Source organism: Urocampus carinirostris, chromosome 3, assembly GCF_059441175.1.
Source record: "Urocampus carinirostris isolate Australia breed hairy pipefish chromosome 3, RoL_Ucar_1.0, whole genome shotgun sequence".
Classification (NCBI taxonomy): domain Eukaryota; kingdom Metazoa; phylum Chordata; class Actinopteri; order Syngnathiformes; family Syngnathidae; genus Urocampus; species Urocampus carinirostris.
Window position 1 is genome coordinate 54,167,218 of NC_142351.1, and position 21,446 is coordinate 54,188,663.

The window sequence follows — 21,446 nt, forward strand, 5'->3', positions numbered from 1 at the left end:
GCATTTTGTACCAGCTGACAGCTCTTGATTTTGGACTTCGGGAGACCGGAGAGTAGTGCATTACAGTAATCGACAGGAGGTAACTAACGCACCAATTATAATCTCCGCATCCGACTGAGACGGCATAGGGCGAATTTTAGCAATGTTGCGAAGATGGAAAAAAGCTGTGCTAGTAACATTCTTAACATGTGTTTGAAAGGACAGATTGGGGTCAAATATGACACCTAGATTTTTGACTGAGTCACTCTGGGGAATATTACATTTGTCAATGTTCAGAGCAGTTTTTGAGAACAAGTCACGGCATTAAATGGACCAATAAACTTTCGGTCTTTTCAGAGTTAAGGCGCAAGAAGTTGAGTGACATTCACTCTTATCTCAGTGAGGCAGACCTCCAAATTTTCACAATTTAGTGTGGCAGATTCCTCCAACAGAAGATATAGTTGAGTGTCATCTGCGTAGCAGTGGAAACAGATATTATACTTGCAAATAATATCACCTAATGGAAGCATATAAATGCTGAAAAGAAGGGGGCCAAGTACTGAACCCTGCGGACACCACAGGTAACAGTGAAGTGCCTCCAAGTGGTATAATTGTTTTCATTCGATTAAAGACATTGGTTTGAATACTAGACAAAAATACACCAACTATCAAATCAATGTTAATCTTTATTAAACAAAAGAGGTCGAAAAATGAATTTCTTTTACACAGTGGAATTCTTACTTAAGTTGCCACCACGTTTGTTTGGCATCCTTCCGCCTCGCCCTTGTTTGGACCAGACAACACACTGCCATCTATTAATCAAATATTACACATTCGGGGTTTAAGCATCACCGTTCGGGGACGTGTAACACATTAGGAAGCAGGGGGACGGAGAGTGACTTTTGTTCTCTTAATTGCTGTTTTTTGGGAGTTGGCATGAAAATGGTCAAATTAAGGTCTGTTTCAAATGCCTACCTATTAAACATGAAGTAAACATGACAATGGCCACTTGATTATGTGGTACCGAGTTCCATACATATCCAATCGTTTGAAATGCGACTTCCATGTGAAAGGACAAGTTGCATTCAAGCAACCTGCACATTATCGAGAGGCGGAAGGAACGTAGAACTCAACAACCATGACGGACGAGAACACAAAGCATTCAATGGAAAGAAAAGTGAGGATTTAGATTTTTTTTTCGACTCTGTTCAGCCCTGGTAGCGGAATAACTTTCAACTTGCTCAATACACTTGTCCATTAACATTACTTTGGTAAACACTGGGCGCATTACGTGTGACGTCACGTGTTCTCCTTTGCGTATGCTGGAGACTTGTTCCCACAGGAGATCGTATAGAAGTCGCATTAAGATGGAAAAGGGAACACTCACAAAAAATTGATCATTAAGCTTTGCAGTGTGAACCTAACCTAAATAATCAAGATGTAACAAAACAGGAAATTGTCGCGTTAAAGTGCTATTTAACAAGGCGTCAACAATTATATGAAATGAATGCAATTTCATGTGCCATTTTCCACGGCATCCTTGCAAGCATCCATTCATTCACCTGTTTTAAATATATTATGCACTCATAGCTGAATTTTACGTATCATAATTTCACATACTGACACTAGAGAGGCAGAGAAAGATGAGCCCCAGTGTGTATCCGAGATTTAGAACTGAACAGTGTTGAAAGCAACCCTGGGTTCTCAATTTGAACTAAAACGAAGCATATCGTATCGGCCATATAGAAGTTTGATTTTTGTTCAATATACTATACGAGGTTTTAAATCTAAGAACCTTTTTGTTGGACTACAAGCATTTTTGTTCATTTAGTAATTGTATTTTTTATTTACCGTAAATTCTGGACTATAAGCCGCTACTTTTCCCCCAAACGTTCAACCCTGCGGCTTATTCAGTGATGCGGCCAATTTATGTAATCTTTCTAACAGCCGCCAGCGGCGCTCGAGTACAAAAGGTAAGATTTAGACCGGTGGAATATATGCGCAGAGGATGACTGCAACTTCTTGGCTTGTGCACAAATTAAATTAGCGTGGACATACCCTCATCGTGCAAAATGCAAAACTTTCAAGCTAAACGCAATCGAGCAGTCCGATGAAGAAGGAAACGAAGCTACTGCACGTATTATTTACTTTGCGAGCATGTTGCTAGAATGTTTTTGAATCAGGGAGTGAGGGACGTCTATATGGCATAGTCTCTTTCCCATACTGAAGGAAGACGACTTTGATGATGTCATTTATAAAGAGGAGGATGAGGTCAGTTTACCGTGGTTTCTATATGTACGGTATGTTTTTTTACAACAGAACCATGTATGTCGCGAGCGTGTTGCTAGTAGTTTTGCTACCCTTCACAGGCATGGTTTGGGATGAGTTATATTATTAAGGCTTTGAAAACTCTCGGTGTACCGCCTTTCTTTGTAAATATGTGTAACCATGTATAATATGTATTCGCAACTGTATATTTTTGTAATGTATTTATTTTAGAAACTTATTCTGATGTTTTGCACGGGCAAATGAGAAAGAAGGGGTGGGGCAAACGCTGGCTGAAGGGAAGTGGAGTAAAGGTGAGATGTGTTTGTGGACGCGGCCGACAATAGTGGATATATATTTTTCCCACCCTTACCTCTGGAGAAATACACTTTTTTCCTTGGATTACTTTTAACGGGAACCCGGACTCTGCAGGTCTGCATCAAACCTTAAGTACCGGTATCATTTACCGTTCATTTTGCCGGCTGTGATTTTTGGACTGTGTCGGGTATGGGTTAATTTGTGTTTGTGTTGCGTTTTCTCAATGTGGGCGCATGCGACTAATATACAGGTGCGGCTTGTGTATGTACAAAATCGGTTTTCCTCCCGAAATGTGGTGGGTGCGGCGTATAATCAGGTGCACTCTATAGTCCGGAATTTACGGTAGTTTATTTTGTCTTTTATTAGCATATTTGATAGGGTAATTGTTACATTAATATAGTATTTGGATTACATTTTTCAACAGGTAATTAGCAACTGTGTCGTATTACATTTGAAAGTAATCCACCAGACACCATGCTCACACTGCATGTATAAAGTGCATAGAGTGATGTTTGATCACGGTCACAGTTGTGATTCAAAATCCCAAAAATAACTCAAGGTTTAATGCCTATTTTGTGAACTTTAATAACAAAAGAAACTCAACCCCCCCAAAAAAAACAAATTCAACTCAGTCAGTTACAGCCAACTCACATTTTTCTCAAATCAATTTCATTCCACCTGTAAGGAAAACTAGTTTGTTATGCACGATTAAATGTTCAGTGAGGGAAACCGATCACCAACTCTAATGTGAAATGTAAACTGACTGATTAACATAATTAGCTCAGCCTTGCAAATGTATTTTTCACGTCAACATTTGCAAATAGATACCGTACATAATAATCACATCAGACAAAATCCGGACAATGTTGCCGAACGTGGCGTCCATCCACTGAAGAATTGGAATTGCGATACACCGATACATCCGATATTCCATTTACCGCAATAGACTTGTAAATCCGTCAATTTGTGAGTCGGTCAGTCTCGAATTTGTCTATCAACAGCGGTGAATGAGTGAATGCCTTCTTCATTTTTGGGGCGAGCAGACATTGGTCTGGTGGGCTTGTAAAACAGCAATGGCCTCCTCCACCTGATCCAAAAAGAAAAGGTCATTTCGGATGTTTTGTTTTATTGCAGTGACAAATAACCCTTAAAAGTGTCATTGCCTTGGAATGGAGCGACTCTGGAGACTCCAGCATGTGGAGAAGCTCAGAGTTGTCAATCTCCAAAAGCATTCCAGTGATTTTTCCAGCCAAGTTGGGGTGAAGGGCATGTATCAAAGGGTAGAGCCGCTCTCCTGCGTCACAAAAAGTACGAGATGCGTGAAGCCAGAACTCAACATTTCATTCAGAGACCGTCATACCTGTCAACCCGTACGTTTTTGCCGTACAAAGTACAATTATTATGCATTTTAAGACGTGTACAACGTACGAGAAAATCTGTACGGAAAAACGCAAATTTGTCAAACATGGGTACCATCCGGGATACACCGACTCACGAAACGGCAAATCAATCAAGTCAAACCAGATCGAGTTGTGTAGAGAAAGGATGTCCGTATCTTTTTAGAGAACTGGCTTTTTCGACTCAACTCATTTAAGAGAGCCGGCTCTCAAACAGCTCACTTGCTTTGATGCATTATATTACAAATTATAATGTTGTATAAAGAAGTTGAGAAAAGGAAGTTTAAAAGGAGAAAATGAAAAAAAAGACAGGTTTGTGGTTATCCCTTTAATCAGTATTTTACCAACAATAATTTGATGCAGATGAATATGAATTCATAATTTGAATAAGAAAATGTATTATTCTACTTCATTATATTTGCATGTATTTTTTCCTTCTACAGAGAACGTCCAAGCTACTTAATTTTTGAACTTTTCTTATAATAAACCTCATTCATGTCGAGCAACTCAGGATTAACAATATATATGATATAACGAAACAAATGTACAATATAACGTGTTAAACTACATAAACACGTTTGAAAAAAAAATATGGTGTAAGTTTTTTTGTATTTTGTAAGGGAAAACACGACAGTTTGTAATGGCATGGAGCCTTGGAGCTTGACAAGTATGGACCTTTGTCAGGATAATGATAAATTTCCCTCAGTTTTGATGACGCACACATACCAAAATGCTGCTTTTGGTCCACAAGGGGCGCTGCAGCCAACATTGAAGTATTGAGTGGCTCAAAGGCTTGAGCATGCAAGGGCTGCTCCATGACAGGGGCAGGAATAACCTATAAAACATCTGAAAGCTTTAAAAACAGACATCAAAAACAACAACAATGGAATAGGTAACTGAATATACCCAGTAAAATAGTTTCAGAGTTTTGTGGGATTTAGCAAAGTCAAGGGGAGGCAACTGAGGCTGTGCCTCACTTAAAGAAATCTAAAATTCCAACTATATTAAATGCTTATATATTCAGTGTTTAGGTTCTTAATTGACCTCCAAAATTGGGGATTTTCTTGCAATGAATTTTTGTACTGTGCCGAATGTCTGCAGGAGCAGAGTGAGGCACGCAATTCTGTTGCCACAAGGCAGAGGTCAAACATGCCAGCCGGATAAATGATCTAGGGTATTAAGGTTCTTTTTTCATTTAATCGTCCAATTTTTGGATTGTCAAATTTGCTGAATATTTCACATTATGAATATTAATACAATTATGTAACGTATGACTATGCGGAGCCTCTGCAAATGCAGAATGAGGCACGCAATCCTCTTGCCTCATGGCAGGCGGCAATAGTGAGACAAAGGATACAGATTTGGCACATATCACAGCTCAAACACTATATTTAGTGATAGTATTAGCAAGTCAAGCCATCTAGTCATTTTTTTCTCATTGCATCGTCTTTTTTTCATTATGGAGGATTGTCGATTTATTGAATTTTCTTTTCAAAAGGCGCGCTATGTAACATATTCTCCTGAGTGCCTGCTGAGGCCATTCTGTTGCCTCATGGCAGAAAGTGCTAGTGAGACTAAGGATTCTGACTATGACTTCAGGCGCAAAAAAAAAATAGTGATCGTAACAGCAAGTGAGGCCATTCAGTCATGGTTTTCTCCTTGCATGTACTTTTTTTCATAATGGAGGATTACCTACTTATATAATAATAATAATAATAATTTCCTTGTATTGTCATTCTGTGTAACAATGTACACAGAACGAAATGTCGATTGCACCTGACCCGTTGTAGCGAGCCGATGCAGCCGCAGCCAACAGAGGGCGCCGCCGACCACTTTTTAAGTCTTAGGAATGACTCGGCCGGGGCGCGAACCACCGACCTCCCAGTCTCAAAGCGGGCGCCTTACCATCTAGGCTACTGAGCTGGTATGCTTTACTTTAAAAGGAGGAGCGTGTAGATTTCATTTATATGTTAAGGTAAGACAACAAATCATTGTTTTATATACTACAGTTTAAATATTGCTTTCCTGCTCTGCCAAGCAAATGATAAGACGTTGGTTCATTTATTTGTAAATCTGACTTGACTGCCTCACCAGAAACCAACATCACTGCACTTCAACTGTTGAGTTAAAGTGCAATTTGAAAGTGCACTTAAGTACTCATCAGTATTTTGTAGTACCTGCAGTCTGGTCATGGATGCGGGCACAGGGATGAGCTGCTGATGGGTCCTTACTGTCTGCGGGTGCTTGTACTGACTGCTCCTCGACACAGCTGACAGGTCAGCCCGCCCACACGCAGTCTGGGTTCCGATATTCACTGAAACAAAAGTGCGTTTGAAACGGTCCCATCCACGTCTTGTCCTGCATCAAAAGCTACCACTGACTTGTCTTTTGCGTGCAAGTGGTGACACGCGGGGCCTGAGTCGAGGCTTGTCTCACTGTGGCAATGGCAGTGGAACCATGACGATGGGCGCCGGCATATTGCGTCGAGTACGGACCTAGAAACAGAATCGGCGCCATCTGTTGTCTTTAGCGTTTCGACACCTGAGCATCAGTCAGCACATTACCCTGCACTCGCTGAGGGTGTCCGCTCCAACGTGGCACTGGTCTCATGTTGCCGACAGGATTGTGCTCGTAAAACGGACGTGTGGGAGCCTGCAATGTAAAATGTCCTCTCATTGACCTTCATATACGGACTACAGAGCACACCCAATTATTTTAAGAGTGGAACTCAAGTTTGTTTTTGTAAAAGCCGCATCAATCAAAATGAACTCATTAACATCCATTTCTTACATTTTAAAATAAAATCAGTGGGCAAATGTGGAGTACAGAAAAGTAACACATTGCGCTAAAACACTAGTTTGCAGACTGTGTCTGCGAGCGTCAATATTAGGTACAAGGTTTGTACAGCTTGAAATCCTTGAAAATCCCTGAACTTCAATGTGTTTTCAAGGATTGAAAAGTGCTTGACTTTCAGGTGAAGTGCTTGTACAGGACTGTCTCAGAAAATTAGAATATTGTGATAAAGTTCTTTATTTTCTGTAATGCAATTAAAAAAACAAAAATGTCATACATTCTGGATTCATTACACATCAACTGAACTATTTCAAGCCTTTTATTATTTGAATATTGCTGATTTTGGCTTACAGCTGAAAAAAACTTAAAAATCCTATCTCAAAATATTAGAATACTTCCTCAGACCAAGTAAAAAAAAAATTTTAGAACAGCAAAACTAAATCAAACATTTGAAAATGTCCGTTGATGCACTCAGTACTTGGTTGGGAATCCTTTAGCACGGATTACTGCATCAATCCGGCGTGGCATGGAGGCAATCAGCCTGTGGCATTGCTGAGGTGTTATTGATGCCCAGGATGCTTCGATAGCGGCCTTCAGCTCATTTGCATTTGTAGGTCTGGTGTCTTTCATCTTCTTCTTAACTATACCCCACAAATTCTCGATGGGGTTCAGGTCAGGGGAATTAGCAGGCCAATCAAGGACAGTGATGCCATGGTCAGTGCACCAGTTACTGGTGGTTTTGGCACTGTGGGCAGGTGCCAGATCATGCTGGAAAATGAAATCCTCATCTCCATAGAGCTTTTCAGCAGATGGAAGCATGTAGTGCTCTAAAATCTCTTGGTACACAGTTGCATTTACTCTGGACTTGATGAAACACAGTGGACCAACACCAGCAGCTAACATGGCTCCCCAAACCATTGCTGACTGTGGGAACTTCACACTGGATTTCAAGCAACTTGGATTTTGCTCCTCTCCAGCCTTTCTCCAGACTCTGGCGCCTTGACTTCCAAATGAAATGCAAAACTTGCTTTCGTCTGAAAAGAGGACTTTGGACCACTCTGCAACTGTCCAGTGCTTCTTCTCCATAGCCCAAGTCAGACGCTTCTTCCGTTGTCTTGAGTTCAGAAGTGGCTTGACCATGGGAATACGGCTATTGTAGCCCATTTCCCGGACACGTCTGTGAATTGTGGCTTTTGATACCTGGACTCCAGCTTCAGCCCACTGTCTTTGAAGCTCCCCCAAATTCTGGAAGCGGCTCTTCTTCACAATTTTGTTAAGGCTGCGGTCATCTCTCTTGGTTGTGCAGCGTTTCCGGCCACATTTTTCCCTTCCAACAGACTTTTTGTGGATATGCTTTGAAACTGCACTCTGTGAACAGCCTGCTCTTTGAGAAATTTCTTTTTGTGTCTTACCCTCCATCAGGAGGGTATCAATGATGGTCCTCTGGACAGCAGTCAGATCAGCAGTCTTCCCCATACTTGTGATTTAGTTTACTGAACCAAGCTGAGTGTTTTTAAGGCTCAGGAAACCCTCGCAAGGTGTTTCGAGTTAATTAGATGATTCAGGTGATTAGTTGAATAGCCTACTTGTATACTTTTTCATGATATTCTAATATTTTGAGATAGGATTTTTGAGTTTTCTTAAGCTGTAAGCCAAATTCAGCAATATTCAAATAATAAAAGGCTTGAAATAGTTCAGTTGATGTGTAATGAATCCAGAATGTATGAATTTTTTTTTTTTTTAATTGCATTACAGAAAATAAAGAACTTTATCACAATTTTCTAATTTTCCGAGACAATCCTGTATATGCTTGAAATTATTTCCATTTTTCCTCAACAGGTCTGCTTAACATTGATGTCAACACTGCTCCATGGTGGCTTAGCTTAGCAGCTGGCATTAATTCATATGGCAATCTCCTCTTAAGTGTCATTGGCCCCCTACAGGTCACGGCTAAGAGGATAGAGGCATGCTACACCTAAAGAGAGCGCTGTGAAATATATCTAGGATTACGCATCAATTATTGACATTTAATATGGGCTACGCAAAAATTAATGTAGCGTTTCCCAGTGGTGAATTGTAAAGGGAAGAACTTCCTACAACTGAAAATCTAAGCTACATATTCATGGTCTTCTTTAATAAGAAGATTCAACGCATACAGGAAGAGATTTCTTAACACCGTGTTAATACATCACAAGTCAAAAGTCTGAAAATTATGCTGGTCTACTCGTGATCCCAAGGGCCAAGAAGAGATCCGCAGGTTCGAGAGCTTTTTCCATTCGGGCCCCAGTGCTGGGGAATGCTCTTCCCTCTGAGATTTGATCTGCAACCTCAGTGGAAATGTTGACATCTAAGCTTAAAACACACTTCTATTCTATAGCATATGAATAACCTATATTTTATGTCGACAATATATGTGTATTGTTTGTTATTACAACATCCATTGCAGCCTGGTCATCCCAGAAGGGGGATTACCCGATGTGCAGTCCCTTCATTCACCTCATGTTGAGGTTCTTGAGTTTTTCCTGGCCCTCATGTAGGTTTTAGATCAGGGGTTAGGGTTAGGTGGGTTATCATGGTGTGATAATAATCTGTAGTTTGCAATAATCTGATGTGTGAAGCCCTTTGATGCACCTTTCGATTAAGGGCTATACAAATAAACATGACTTTTTTGAATGGTACTGGAGAAATGGGAAAATTGTCTTTAAAAGTACTTAAAAAGAGCTTGAATTTGGCCATAAAAAAAGGTGTATGAACCCTGTGATTAAATTTGCATCAACATATAGAAATTAGATCTCCAAACTAAACTCCAATCCTGCATTGACTAAAATTCCCAGTTTGATTATTTGTTATTTAGAGTTGCATGATCAGTTGCATAATCTTAAACAGACCTGGGCACTCCGGTCCTGGAGGGCCGTATGTTCTGCATGATTTTTGAGGTTTCTCTGATCCAATACAGGTGATTCCAATCACCAGTATCGTTAACGAGCACTTGCTAGCTTGCTAACGAGGTTATAATTTGTATCACCCGAGTTAAAGAAGAGCAAACTTCAAAATCTGGCAGGACGTATGGCCCTCCAGGACTGGAGTGCCCAGATCTGATCTTAAACATTCCCATCCCTTGCGCACATGACAAAGTGATGAGACCAAGTATTGCTGCTACTACTACTCCATAAAAAAATATAAATTGGGGCTTTTGAGTACATAGTTTTGTTTTGAGAATGTATTTTTCCGTACTCCTGCGTATATGTCAATGCCAATTCAATTATTATTTACTGCTGCATTAGTTGATTGATATTTACACAAGAGTATCTTTAAAGCTTTTCTGTACTGGACATTTTCCTGCTAATTCTGACAAGATCGCGATCTTACTCCATAGGGATAATGGGAATCTTGTTCATCCATTCAAGCGTCATTAGATGATGGGGCATTTGTCTACCAAAGGGAGTCAGTTATTCCCACCGTTTAGGCGCACACTTCTAGTATCTCTTCACTTTGATATTTAGAGAACTGGGTAGAAATGACATCAAATCAATAACCGCCCGCCGCCCTCTCAATGCTTTGTTTTAATTAAACAGTCGGATCCCTCTGGTCCGCACCAGTTCTAAGGCAGCTGCTAGACGTCGGACAAGTTGATCCGCCGTAGCAGTCTGGAATTTACGATAAAAAGAAAAAAAGAAATCAAGCATGCATGTCTCCAAAGTAGATTGAAGGCACGGCTGAGGTATATTTGAATTGTAAAAAAATCCTAAATCACAATATTGTAGATTACCTGCGGCAGGGTCATGTAGTAGCTGGTTTGATGGTACGAGTCAATGAGGGGACTGCTCATACTCCTCAAGGTGGCCAATCTCTGCATGTACTTGTTGGTGAGAATGGCTTTGCGTTCCTCCCTCCGCTGAGCTAGCGCCACATAGAGCGGCTTAGTTGCGGTGATTCTCCCGTTCATCTCAGTGACTGCTTTTGTTGCTTCCTCGGGTGACGAAAAGCAGACAAAACCAAAGCCTTTGCTTTGGGAGCCATCAGTCATAACCTAGAGTTGAAGAGATGTCTAGCACAATTAACTTGGACTTTTCTTTTCACTAATGCATTTTACAACTTAACAATGGATACATTTGAATAAAATCCTACTCCATCCCAAAATGTATGCTTATATAATATAAAATGTATATATAAAATGTATGCTTGGATATTGCAAAGTATTATTTTGGTTAATTACAATAAAGAATGTAGTACTGTTTTTACTATAAACTTGCAAAGAGTTTGGATAAGATGATTATTTTTCTCACCTATACTTCATCTTTGACAATTGCGCAGTTTGGTATGTCTGATCATTTTTATGTGGAAGGAAAACTGAAGGATCGTGGAAGGCTAGTTGTAGGAAGAGTGAGGGTAAAGGTGAAAATGTCATGGTTGAATAAAGCAGAAAAGGAGAGAGGGTTTAGAGATGATAGGGGCAGGGTAACGGATGATAATGAACGGATTGGTAGAAGAAAAGTGGAGAGTGTGGAAATGGAATGGAAGTGGTTTAAAGAGGCAGTGTTGAGGAGTGCGAAAGAAGTGTGTAGAATGAGAAAAGTAAGTCGAGGTATTAGGAAAGGAAGTGAATGGTGGAATGATGAAGTCTCAGAGGCTGTGACAGAAAAGAGACGTGCCTTTGAGGAGTGGCCGCAAGATAAGAGTGGTGATGCGTATGAAAGGTATAAAGAAAGAGGGAAAAAAAGGTGGGTAAAAGCGGCAGTGGAAGCAGCGAAAAGATGAGCAAATGATTAATGGTGCCGAAAGATAGGAGTGAACTTTGAGGAAAAGAGAAAATTGTTCTGGAAAGAAGTGAAAAGAGTAAGAAAGAGCGAGTCTGGAAAGGAAGAGAAGGTGAAAGATAAGGACGGTAGATTGCTGGTTAGCGGTAGTGCAGTCAGGACGAAATGGGCAGAGTAATCTCAGGAGTTGCTAAATGTGGAGGATGGGAGAGAGTCGAGCGATCGGAGGTATGGCGAGAATGCCTGTGTTGGGTCTTTTAAATGTGAAGCCTATGCAAACATGGGAGGTGCAAGAGGCAGTGAAAGAAATGAAAAGGGAGAAGGCGCCTGAGTTGAATAGCTGTACTGCTGAATGCTTGAAAAAGGTGGCATGTCTATGATTGACTGTTAGTACGCTTGTTGATGCTTGTTGTATGCTTTTTAAGTGATGTGTTCCTGTTGATTAGTGTAGTGCCATGGTATAAGAGTAAAGGTGATAAATATGAATCTAGCAATTCGAGAGGTACCAGTTTGTTGTCTGTTCTGGGTAAGCAGTAATGAAGAGTCTTGATTAAAAGAGTGAGAGGAAGAACGGATGAAATGGTGATGGAAGATTAGAGTGGTTTCAGGAAAGGAAGACTGGTTTGATAGAGAGGCGTTGTGGCAGGTGATGGTAATAAATGGAGTGGCTGGAATGTTGTTGGAAGTATTGAAGAGTTTTTATGTGAACAGCAGAGCATGTGTAAGAGTAAGGACTAAGACAAGTGAGTGGTTCCCCATGTTGAATGGTGTGAGACAGGGGTGTGTGATGTCACCATGGCTGTTTAATGTGTACATGTATGGTGTGGCGAGAGAGGTGAATGCAGGAGTATTCGGCAGAGGTGTAGAGATGATGGATAACAGTGGAACGGTGTGGCAGGCAAGCGAGTTGTTCTTTGCAGATGACACAGCGCTGGAAGAAGTTGAAAGCTTTAGGTACTTGGGTTGTAATGTGGCTGCAGTTGGTGGAATGGAGTGCGAGGTATTGCACAGAGTGAATCAAGGAAGCAAGGTTTTGGGTGCTCTGAGGAGAGTAAGAGTATGGATGTAAAGAGAGGACCGTATGGAAGTGTGATCGTGCGGACTATTGTATGGTGCAGAGACTTGGAGCCTGAACGCAGATTTGAGAAGGAAATCAAATGTTTTTGAGATCAAGTGTTCGAGGAGTATGTTGGGTGTGACAAGATTGGATAGATTGAGAAATGAAATTGTGAGACAGAACTGGAGTAGTGGTGGAACTAAGCAAGTGTGTGACTATGAGAGGACACATGGAGAGGATGGATGAGGAGCGAATGTTGAAGAGGATCTAAAGAACAGAAGTAAATGGAAGGAGACCAAGAGTAAGGCCGCGATTGACATGGATGGATTGTATTATGAGTGCACTGCAGAAAAGAGGTCTAAACGTAGTGGAAGCGAGCACTTGTTGATGATAGGAGAGGTGGAGTGGAGAGGTGCTTGGACGCCTTCTAAGGGATGGGCAGGGAACCTGTATCATGCGGCAGAGGTAAACCAGTGAAAGCTATCGGGCCCTGCTGTTGAACAGAAGAGTGTGTTGTGTCACCCCTCCTGAGGGATAGTACTAGGGTGAATAGTTCGATCCCTATTGGCCAATCATGTTTCTGATCTTATTTTCTAACGAGGGAGATTTAATAAAAATAAAGTGCTTAGAGGAATACCTCAAGAACAAGATGGAATTTGGGCATCTTGAGGGTTTTTGCTATGTTTCCCTTTTTTCCTTCAAATTCAAAAGTAATTAATTTTTTCTTCGTTATTATGAGTGTCTACTAAAGGATAAATGTATCTAATAAATTGCTAGTGTGTACAGTATTTTTCATCCCACATAAATGGCCAGATGACATTTAATATTGGCACCTTGTTATTATCCACCTGTGGACATATGCTAGCAGCTTCTCAAACATTAGTACTAGTAATCCCTTGTTATAATTGCACAATCCCTTCGAAGCATGGGCAACCACCGTCTTATTTTGCAGAGTTTAGGGTGACTATAGCTTTAGGGCAGAAGCTGTTTTCAATCCATTAGTTCTAGACTTGATGGTCCTGAATGGACTACTTAAGGGCAGCAGGTCAAACAAGTAATGGACACTGGACCTCAACCGCTCCAGAAACAAACAGCATTCAATAGACGCATAATTCCATAAAGTCACCTAAATAAGCATAAGAGTATCCAAACCCAGACTAGAAAATGCCTATCCCAATCGAGCATGAAACAGCCCAAACTGGCTTGATTTTAGAATATGTGACTGAATTAACAAACATTTTAAATAGAAAATCTCAGGACGCACCTTTGCACTTGTAATGGTACCGTAAGGGGAGAATTCCTTCCGGAGTCTCTCATCATCTATGCTATCATCCAAGTTTTTCACATAAAGATTGACACCCTGAAAGGAGACAAAAGTTGGATTTGTATCATACATATCTGCAATTTTTTCCAAACAAAAATCCCTTAAAATAAAAAAGAAGAGAAACATTACCACGTATGAACGCAGAGTCACCCAACATCTGACCTAATAATTATTGAAAGCTTTAATTTTGAATTATTTTTAGTACCTGATATCTCTGGATGCGATCCTGTTTGATCTGATCAAACCTGCGCTTGAGCTCTCCTTGACGCTCCAGTCGCTTCTGAGCCCGACCGACGTAGAGCACTTTTCCATTGAGTTCCTTGCCATTCATCTCATCCACTGCCTGGCGAAGGAAAGAGCTTTAACCTTCCTGTCTGGACATTTATCGGATCCATTTGTCATTAGAAATATAACATTACCTTTTGTGCATCCTCGTGGTTGGCATAGTTTACAAAGCCGAACCCTCTCGAGCAACCCTGGTCATCCTTCATCACGTGTACACTGAGTGTCTTCCCTAAAGGAAGCCCATTGGTATGAATTAACTTACCATATTTTCACAACCATAGTCGTTAAAAAGCACAGTATTTGTAGCTGCCATTTCTGTATTTAACACTACACAAAGCGCACTGCACGATGGGGCGCGAGTGCCCTCTGTTGCGGCTGCTGATGTGTTGAAAAATGACAACACTCCTATGAAATGTTCCTGCTCACGCATACCACGCGAAAATGCTCCATGTTTTACTGTTTTTTTTTTTTTTTTACATTCTCCCAAAAACTTGATGCGAAGACGTTTTAGTAACATTTGCCCACGGTGGGATATTTCATGTGAGGGGGCGGGGGTGGGCATTTTTCAGCACAACACCCCCTTACAACGCAGACAAGTGTTAGTATTTAAAAATGCAGCGGCAGCAAAACTGAGGTTAGTTGTGTTCTTTTTTTTCTTAAAGTTATTGACTATAGAGTAAAACACACGGATAGAAACGTTTTTTCAGCATTCTCCACTTGAAAACATTCCATTCTTTCACGCGGCTGCTTGGTTTCTATGTTATTTTCATGCTCTTCCACGCAAATGGAATATGATGGTAATTGAACAGGAGACGCAAAGAAGTCGCATTAGTTGGAAATGTGAACGATCTCACGAAACAACACATTTCACCCAAAAATCGAAATTGAGCATTAAGCTCTGGTGTGGACCGCAGCCACATTGTGTCCTTAGCTACGCCCGCCGCTTACATCACACACAGGGCGCTGCACAATTTGAAGAAAATCTGAGACTTATGTGCAACGTATAGTCGTGAAAATACGTAATGCGGTTCAGGCATAAAATCAATTGGAAAACGCATTCTTACCAAATGGAGAAAACACATCTTTTAATTTGGCATCAGTGTAGTCTTCACCAAAGTTTTTGATGTAGACATTGGTGAACCTCATGGCTTTGCTCCCAATCTCCTGCTCTCGGTCCTTGCGGGATTTGAAGTGGCCAACAAAACTGCAGATTTCACCGCACTCGAAATCAATCCATTGCATTTCACAAAAGTAGAAACAGTGCTTATTTGGATGAATGAAGTTTACTTGAGCACAGCACAGAAAAATTAAAACAGCATCAACCGATTATTTAATATTAAATATCATGTCGTGAAAATTTTGTTACACTTTGTATTTAACTGTAAAAAAGTATCCTGTGACATATTTTTTAGTTGCTAAATAACATTGTGGAAATAAAAACTAATGCTCGAAACTGAATATATATACCTAGTGATTTTTTTTTCAATTGTAACACAATTATTACGATGCACTATTCTTTTTCATTGCATTGTTATTATAACTTAGGCTAGTTGTTTAAGCACTACGTTGTAATTATTTATTTTGCCAATTTATCCTGAAAGTCTTTTTTTTCTCTTCAAATTCTTTACGACACGTTTTATGCCAGAGTGCAATGTCTAATCTCGTTGCATACAATGTTCCACAACGTTCATATCAGTGACATTAATGACAATTCAATTCAGTTCTTGGTCCTTCCACTAAATTGACGGTGGTACCCATTACGGTTGTGATGTAACAATTTATATTTGAAGATAGTTTGTTACATTTTTGCTCATATCTAATGAGCATAGATGCTCATTTAACCCATGACAGAAATAAATTTGTGGTTTGCTGCTACTACTAGCCCCGTGATTATATTGCAGCCATAAGGACGGGAAGGAATCAACGTCATTAAGATATTTCTGGGTCTGTTTGGCAATGAAATGGAGCAGAATACTGCAAGAGATTCTCATATATTTAGAGGATATTCAAGACTTCCTGCTTCAAAACTTGATTTCTTAGGTTAAAGCGGCACAACCATGTTTCAGGGCTTAAGGTAATACAACTATACGTTACTCATTCGCCGAATTTAGTCTGAAAAATTCTGGGTGAACCCAATTTTGAAATCAAAACTGACTTTGATGGCAAATATGAGCATCAGATCATATGTGACTGTGGAATGAACACAAACTATAGCCAGCGGGCACGCAAAAGAAAGCTTGACTGAAGAAAATAGTTAAAAATAGATGATAATGTACTCACACTTTTCGATCATTGAGTAGCATTCCGTTCATGGTCTTAATAGCTCGATTCGCAGCTTCCTGTGTCTCGAAGTGAACAAAGCCGTAGCCTTTCGAGCCCTTTTCGTCACAAACAACCTGAAGGAAAAAACAGCACAAACACTTTCAGCGGATCAATTTCTCAGCTCCCAACACAGTAAGCAGCTGACAAGACAAGCACTCACCTTGCAGGACAATATATTACCAAAAGCTGAAAATGTATCACACAATGCCTTGTTGTCAACAGTGTCATCTATGTTTTTGATAAATATGTTGCCAACGCCAGATTTCCTGAGGCCTGGGTCACGTTGAGACCACATTAACCGGATCGGGCGTCCCTTGAGAACATCGTAGTTCATTGTGTCCAGAGCACACTCCGCTAAAAGACATTGGAAACAAAATGTTTTAACATTTATCACGGTTTGGTTCCAAATCTATCTACCTACCCTGGTCATATCCTTCGAGAAGGGTGACCGACAGCAAGACAAACACAGACACAAAAACAAAGAAAAGGCAAAAGGAAAAAGTAACAAAAAACACAAACAATTAAACCATGGCCAACCAAAATACCCAAACAAGTTAAGCACCTTGGCACCCAAGTTGGTCATGCTTTCGTCCCCCCAGATGAAATGGGACACAAGAAAGCGGCCATGTCACTCGGGTCGGGGTGACACAACACACTCTTCTCTTCAACAGCAGGGCCTGACAGCTTCGACTGGTTTATACCTGCCATATCATACGGGTGCCCTGCCAATCCCTTAGAACGCGTCCAAACATCCCACTATCCTTTCACAACACCTCGCCACCTCATTCCTATCACCAACAAGGGCTTCCACTACATTTAGACCTCTTTCCTCCAGTGCACTCATAACAACATCCATCCACGTCAATTGCGGCCTTCCTCTTGGTCTCTTTCCATTTACTTCTGCTCTGTAGATCCTCAACATTCGCTCCTCATCCATCCTCTACATGTGTCCAAACCAACCGAGTACTCTCTTATCAACACGCTTGCTCAGTTCCACGACTAATTCAGTTCTCTCATTCACAATTTCATTTTTCTATCCAATTTCATCACCCCTAACATACTCCTCAAACACTCCATCTAAAAAACATTTCCTTCTCAAATCTGCGTTCAGGCTCAAAGTCTGCACCATAGAACACAGTCGGCACAATCACACTCTCATACAGTCCTCTCTTTACATCAATTCTCACACGAAGGAACTAAGAGTACTCTTTTAACTCAATAGTACTCTTGGTTCCAAATACTCGCAATATATTTATACACAAATATGCTAAGGAAGTCTGTTTTATATAAGCATTTGGATTCAGTTTAATTTGGGGATGGAAAAATTGGACAGTCTATTGTCACTTCAGGGTTTTGCTTTTCTTCAGACTCAACATGTGTACAGGCATGGGAAAATAAACGTAACAGTAAAACTTTCACATCGATGGTCTTTCACTGAGACCATATGAGAAGGCTGAAACCATTTAAGCAACTTCCGGCAAATTCAAATACAGTGGTTTTGCTGAATATATTTTACAAAAGTTAAAGTTTAACAGCCTCAAATCTTTTTTCACTGTAGATAAGCAGTTTTAAACCAAAATTTACCAAATTTACTTCTTTTTCGGCTCACTGAAATAAGGTGTGTGGATGTGCGAATTAAAAGGGGAATATTACCATCTGCCGGTTGCTGAAAATTTATGTAAGCATAGCCCAAGGACCTGCGCGTGATGATATCTCGACACACGCGGATAGACATAATAGGGCCGGCTGGCGAGAACTTCTGGTACAACATGGCCTCTGTGACATCCGGATGCAGGTCCCCCACATAAAGTGAGGCAAGGGGGTAGGTTGGTCCGCTGCTGTTCATTGTTGATGGCTAGCTCTAGCAGGAGAAAGTAAACCACCATTTAACAGTGACATTTGAACACATAAGAAGCTTTGTTTGAAACAAGCGTCATTAGGCCACATTTGTTGGAAAACGACAAATATTGGTAGTATCAAAATTACATTTGATTCCTTGTAACACTGTTTGTTTTAATCCAGGGGTGTAAGTGGTAAGGTGTAATGTTGAAAGTAAAGAAAAGGGCTTCACTTTTGAAGCCAGTTTGAAAAGTTTAAACGGAAAACTATAATCTGTAATATTAGAAATATTGATTCACTTTGTTGGCGTCGGCGTTTGTTAACAGGACACGCACACAAAAGGCCTAAGTGAGAGGTTATCAGAGAACTGCGAGAGACCATTTTATAAAGTGCCTAAAAGTGAACAAGAGGTTTGTTATCATTCTAGAATACGATAGAGAGCAGAATGAAACATGGTCGCAGGAATGTAAGATTCAAGAACCAAGACAAGGATGAACGAGTGCACGGACCTCACCATGTCTGACACAGAGGCCGGAAGACAAGAAACGGAGATACAGAGAGTTTGAACCAAAACGCTATTGATAGAGTTCGCCTAGTACATAAAGGCTGAAGAATTTGTTCCACAACAAGTGGAACGTACATTATGAAGGAGGAAAAAATATGACATCAAACAAAGATATGTGAAGTGCACAACAATGTTAATTGATATTATCAGTAATTTATGTAATATTTAGGACTTAAGTGATGCTTGGACACGCATTCCACTTAAAAAGAGAGGCCTTTTCATATGGGTTAGAACCAATTAGGGAGTTTCCCATAAAAAAATAAGGGTAAGAATGAAATCAGATCTTGACCAAAGTTAACCTTGATATTCAACCTGGCAAAGAATAAGTTTGAAAGCTGAGGCACCGTTGTACTGTTTTTTTAAAATTATATTAAGCTTAAAAAAAAACGTGACTTTGGTCTTTGGTGTTTTCATTTTCTAATGTAGTCATGGAAACCAAAATATTGATCACAAAATTTCTAAATGCATCGACCTAAAATAAATTAAATGATGTCAATTAAAAGTTCTTTAAAAGTAAAAAAAATAGTGAAAATTTCGGAAAATACGCTTTAATAATATGTGAAATTTAATAAATAAAGCGGCCAGGTTTTTTTTAAAATCGAGGCCTAGTAGTCCAATGCCTTCATGAGCATATTACTCTTGATATTTCAATTTGAAGTATTTTGGAGTATGTCCGTCGTAAATTAAACAATAAAACGCCAGATTTGTTGCTACTTACTGCTTTATGACGATCCAAAAAAAAGTAGGATTTCGTCTGAATTTAGACGTAGAAAAGATCGTGAGCGGCCAGTATGAAATTTTCTAAGAGACGAATTGGTTTACGTTTAATTACTGCGGCGGAACACCTGCATCGACTCCCGACGTCACTTAGCCCATGCTGCGATACAATCCACTACTGCGCGAGAGAAAGTAGTTCTCGCAAGATGGTCGCTTACGCACATATCAAGTCATGTTTATTTGTATAGCCCTTAATCACAAAGAGCAAAGGGCAGCACAGATCACAGACTATTGTAAACTTCAGCCTATTATTACACCATCTGAACTAAAAATTTACATGAGCACGGCGGAGCAGTGATTAGCGCTTGTGCGGCACAGTTCATGTCATGGGAACTTGTCGTGGGTTCAAATCCAGCTCCAGACTTCCTGTGCGGAATTTGTATGTTCTCCCCGTGCTTGCGTGGGTTTCCTCCGGGCACTCCGTTTCCTCCGGGCACTCCGTTTCCTCCCACGTTCCAAAAACATGCATTTCAGGTGACTTGGCCGGTGTGTCCCTAGGTGTGAATGAGCGAATGCGTTGTCTGTCCCTGTGTGCCCTGCGATTGGCTGGCAACCAGTTCAGGGTGTCCCCTGCCCACTGCCCGATGATTGCTGGGACGGGCTCCAGCACCCCCGCGACCCTACTGAGGATAAGCGGTGCAGCTAATGAGATGAGACAAAGTAAAATAAAGCATTTGTTAAAGTGATGGGAAAACCGAGTCATTTTAAAGAAACGGCTCTTTCAGCACTACTCATTAAAAAGAGCCGACTTTCAGTCCCCAAACGGCTCTTCCAAATTGTTTTTGTTGCTTTAATCAAGGGTTCTCCAAACTTTTTGAAGCCGAGAGCTTCCTTTTGTTAAAAGTTAGCGCAAAGGCAGGGTTCCTACAGCTTAAGGTAGGTTTTTAAGACTTTTAATGCCCTTTGAAAATAGTTTTAAGACAAAGTTGACAAAAAAAAAACAATTGAACATCCCTCTGTTCATTATCTGCACTGCTTATTCTCAGTACGCTCGCGGGGGTGCTGGAGCCCATACCAGCTATCTTTGGGCAGCGGGCAGGTTAAACCCTGAACTGGTTGCAGGGGCAGACAACTCACTCGCTCATCATACCTAGGGACAATTTGAACAGGCCAATTAACCTAACATGCATGTTTGTGGAATGTGGGAGGAAACCCACACAAGCATGGGGAGAACATGCAAACACCACACAGGAAGGCTGGTATCTAGACTTGATCCCATGACCTCAGAACTGTGCCGCAGACACGCTAACCACTCCCCCGTGCCGCCTACACAAAACAAAAAAACACAAATATTTCTTGCTCACAATACGTCATGCCTCATACACGTTACCTGGCACAGCTTTGAGCCAAGACAAAAAAACATTTGTCTGACAGTCACTTTTTAAACTAAATAAACATGGTGATTTATCAAAAAATACCAATGATAAATGTTATTAAATCATTTAGTTCAAACAAATATAAATATTACTAATCAATGTGGTCACATTTTTAAGACTTTCGAAAAAGGCCTTATTTTTCGAAAAAAAAAAAAAAAATCAAATGTTTTTTAAGGGAAAGCGGAGTCCTCGGAGGACACGCAGGCAAGGTGAGAACATGCAAACTCAACTCGGGGAGGTTGCGCCCTGAACCTCTGCACCGTGGGGCTGTGCGCTAACCACCCAGCTGCCTTATTTAATAGACCATTTCATCAAATTGGTTTCGAAAAACAAACAATACTATTATATCATGTATTAATATTATGTATTTGCTTATAATTATACAGTATATT

At 40.5% G+C, this 21,446-nt stretch overlaps 1 protein-coding gene across 1 annotated transcript; it reads right to left on the reverse strand.

The window, feature by feature from the left end:
• Positions 1-647: 647 nt before the first annotated feature.
• On the reverse strand, positions 648-19,780 carry LOC148370141 (embryonic polyadenylate-binding protein B-like). The gene is made up of 15 exons (XM_088332501.1): positions 19,620-19,780; positions 18,151-18,358; positions 16,658-16,851; positions 16,456-16,571; positions 15,240-15,379; positions 14,310-14,404; positions 14,096-14,233; positions 13,831-13,926; positions 10,522-10,782; positions 6,524-6,611; positions 6,341-6,454; positions 6,137-6,273; positions 4,686-4,794; positions 3,726-3,856; positions 648-3,649 (listed from the first exon to the last, which is right to left on the reverse strand). Exons 2-15 carry the CDS (start codon positions 18,341-18,343, stop codon positions 3,587-3,589), a joined length of 1,875 nt encoding a protein of 624 aa, XP_088188627.1. The 5' UTR covers positions 18,344-18,358; positions 19,620-19,780; the 3' UTR covers positions 648-3,586.
• Between the last annotated feature and the right edge of the window lie 1,666 nt (positions 19,781-21,446).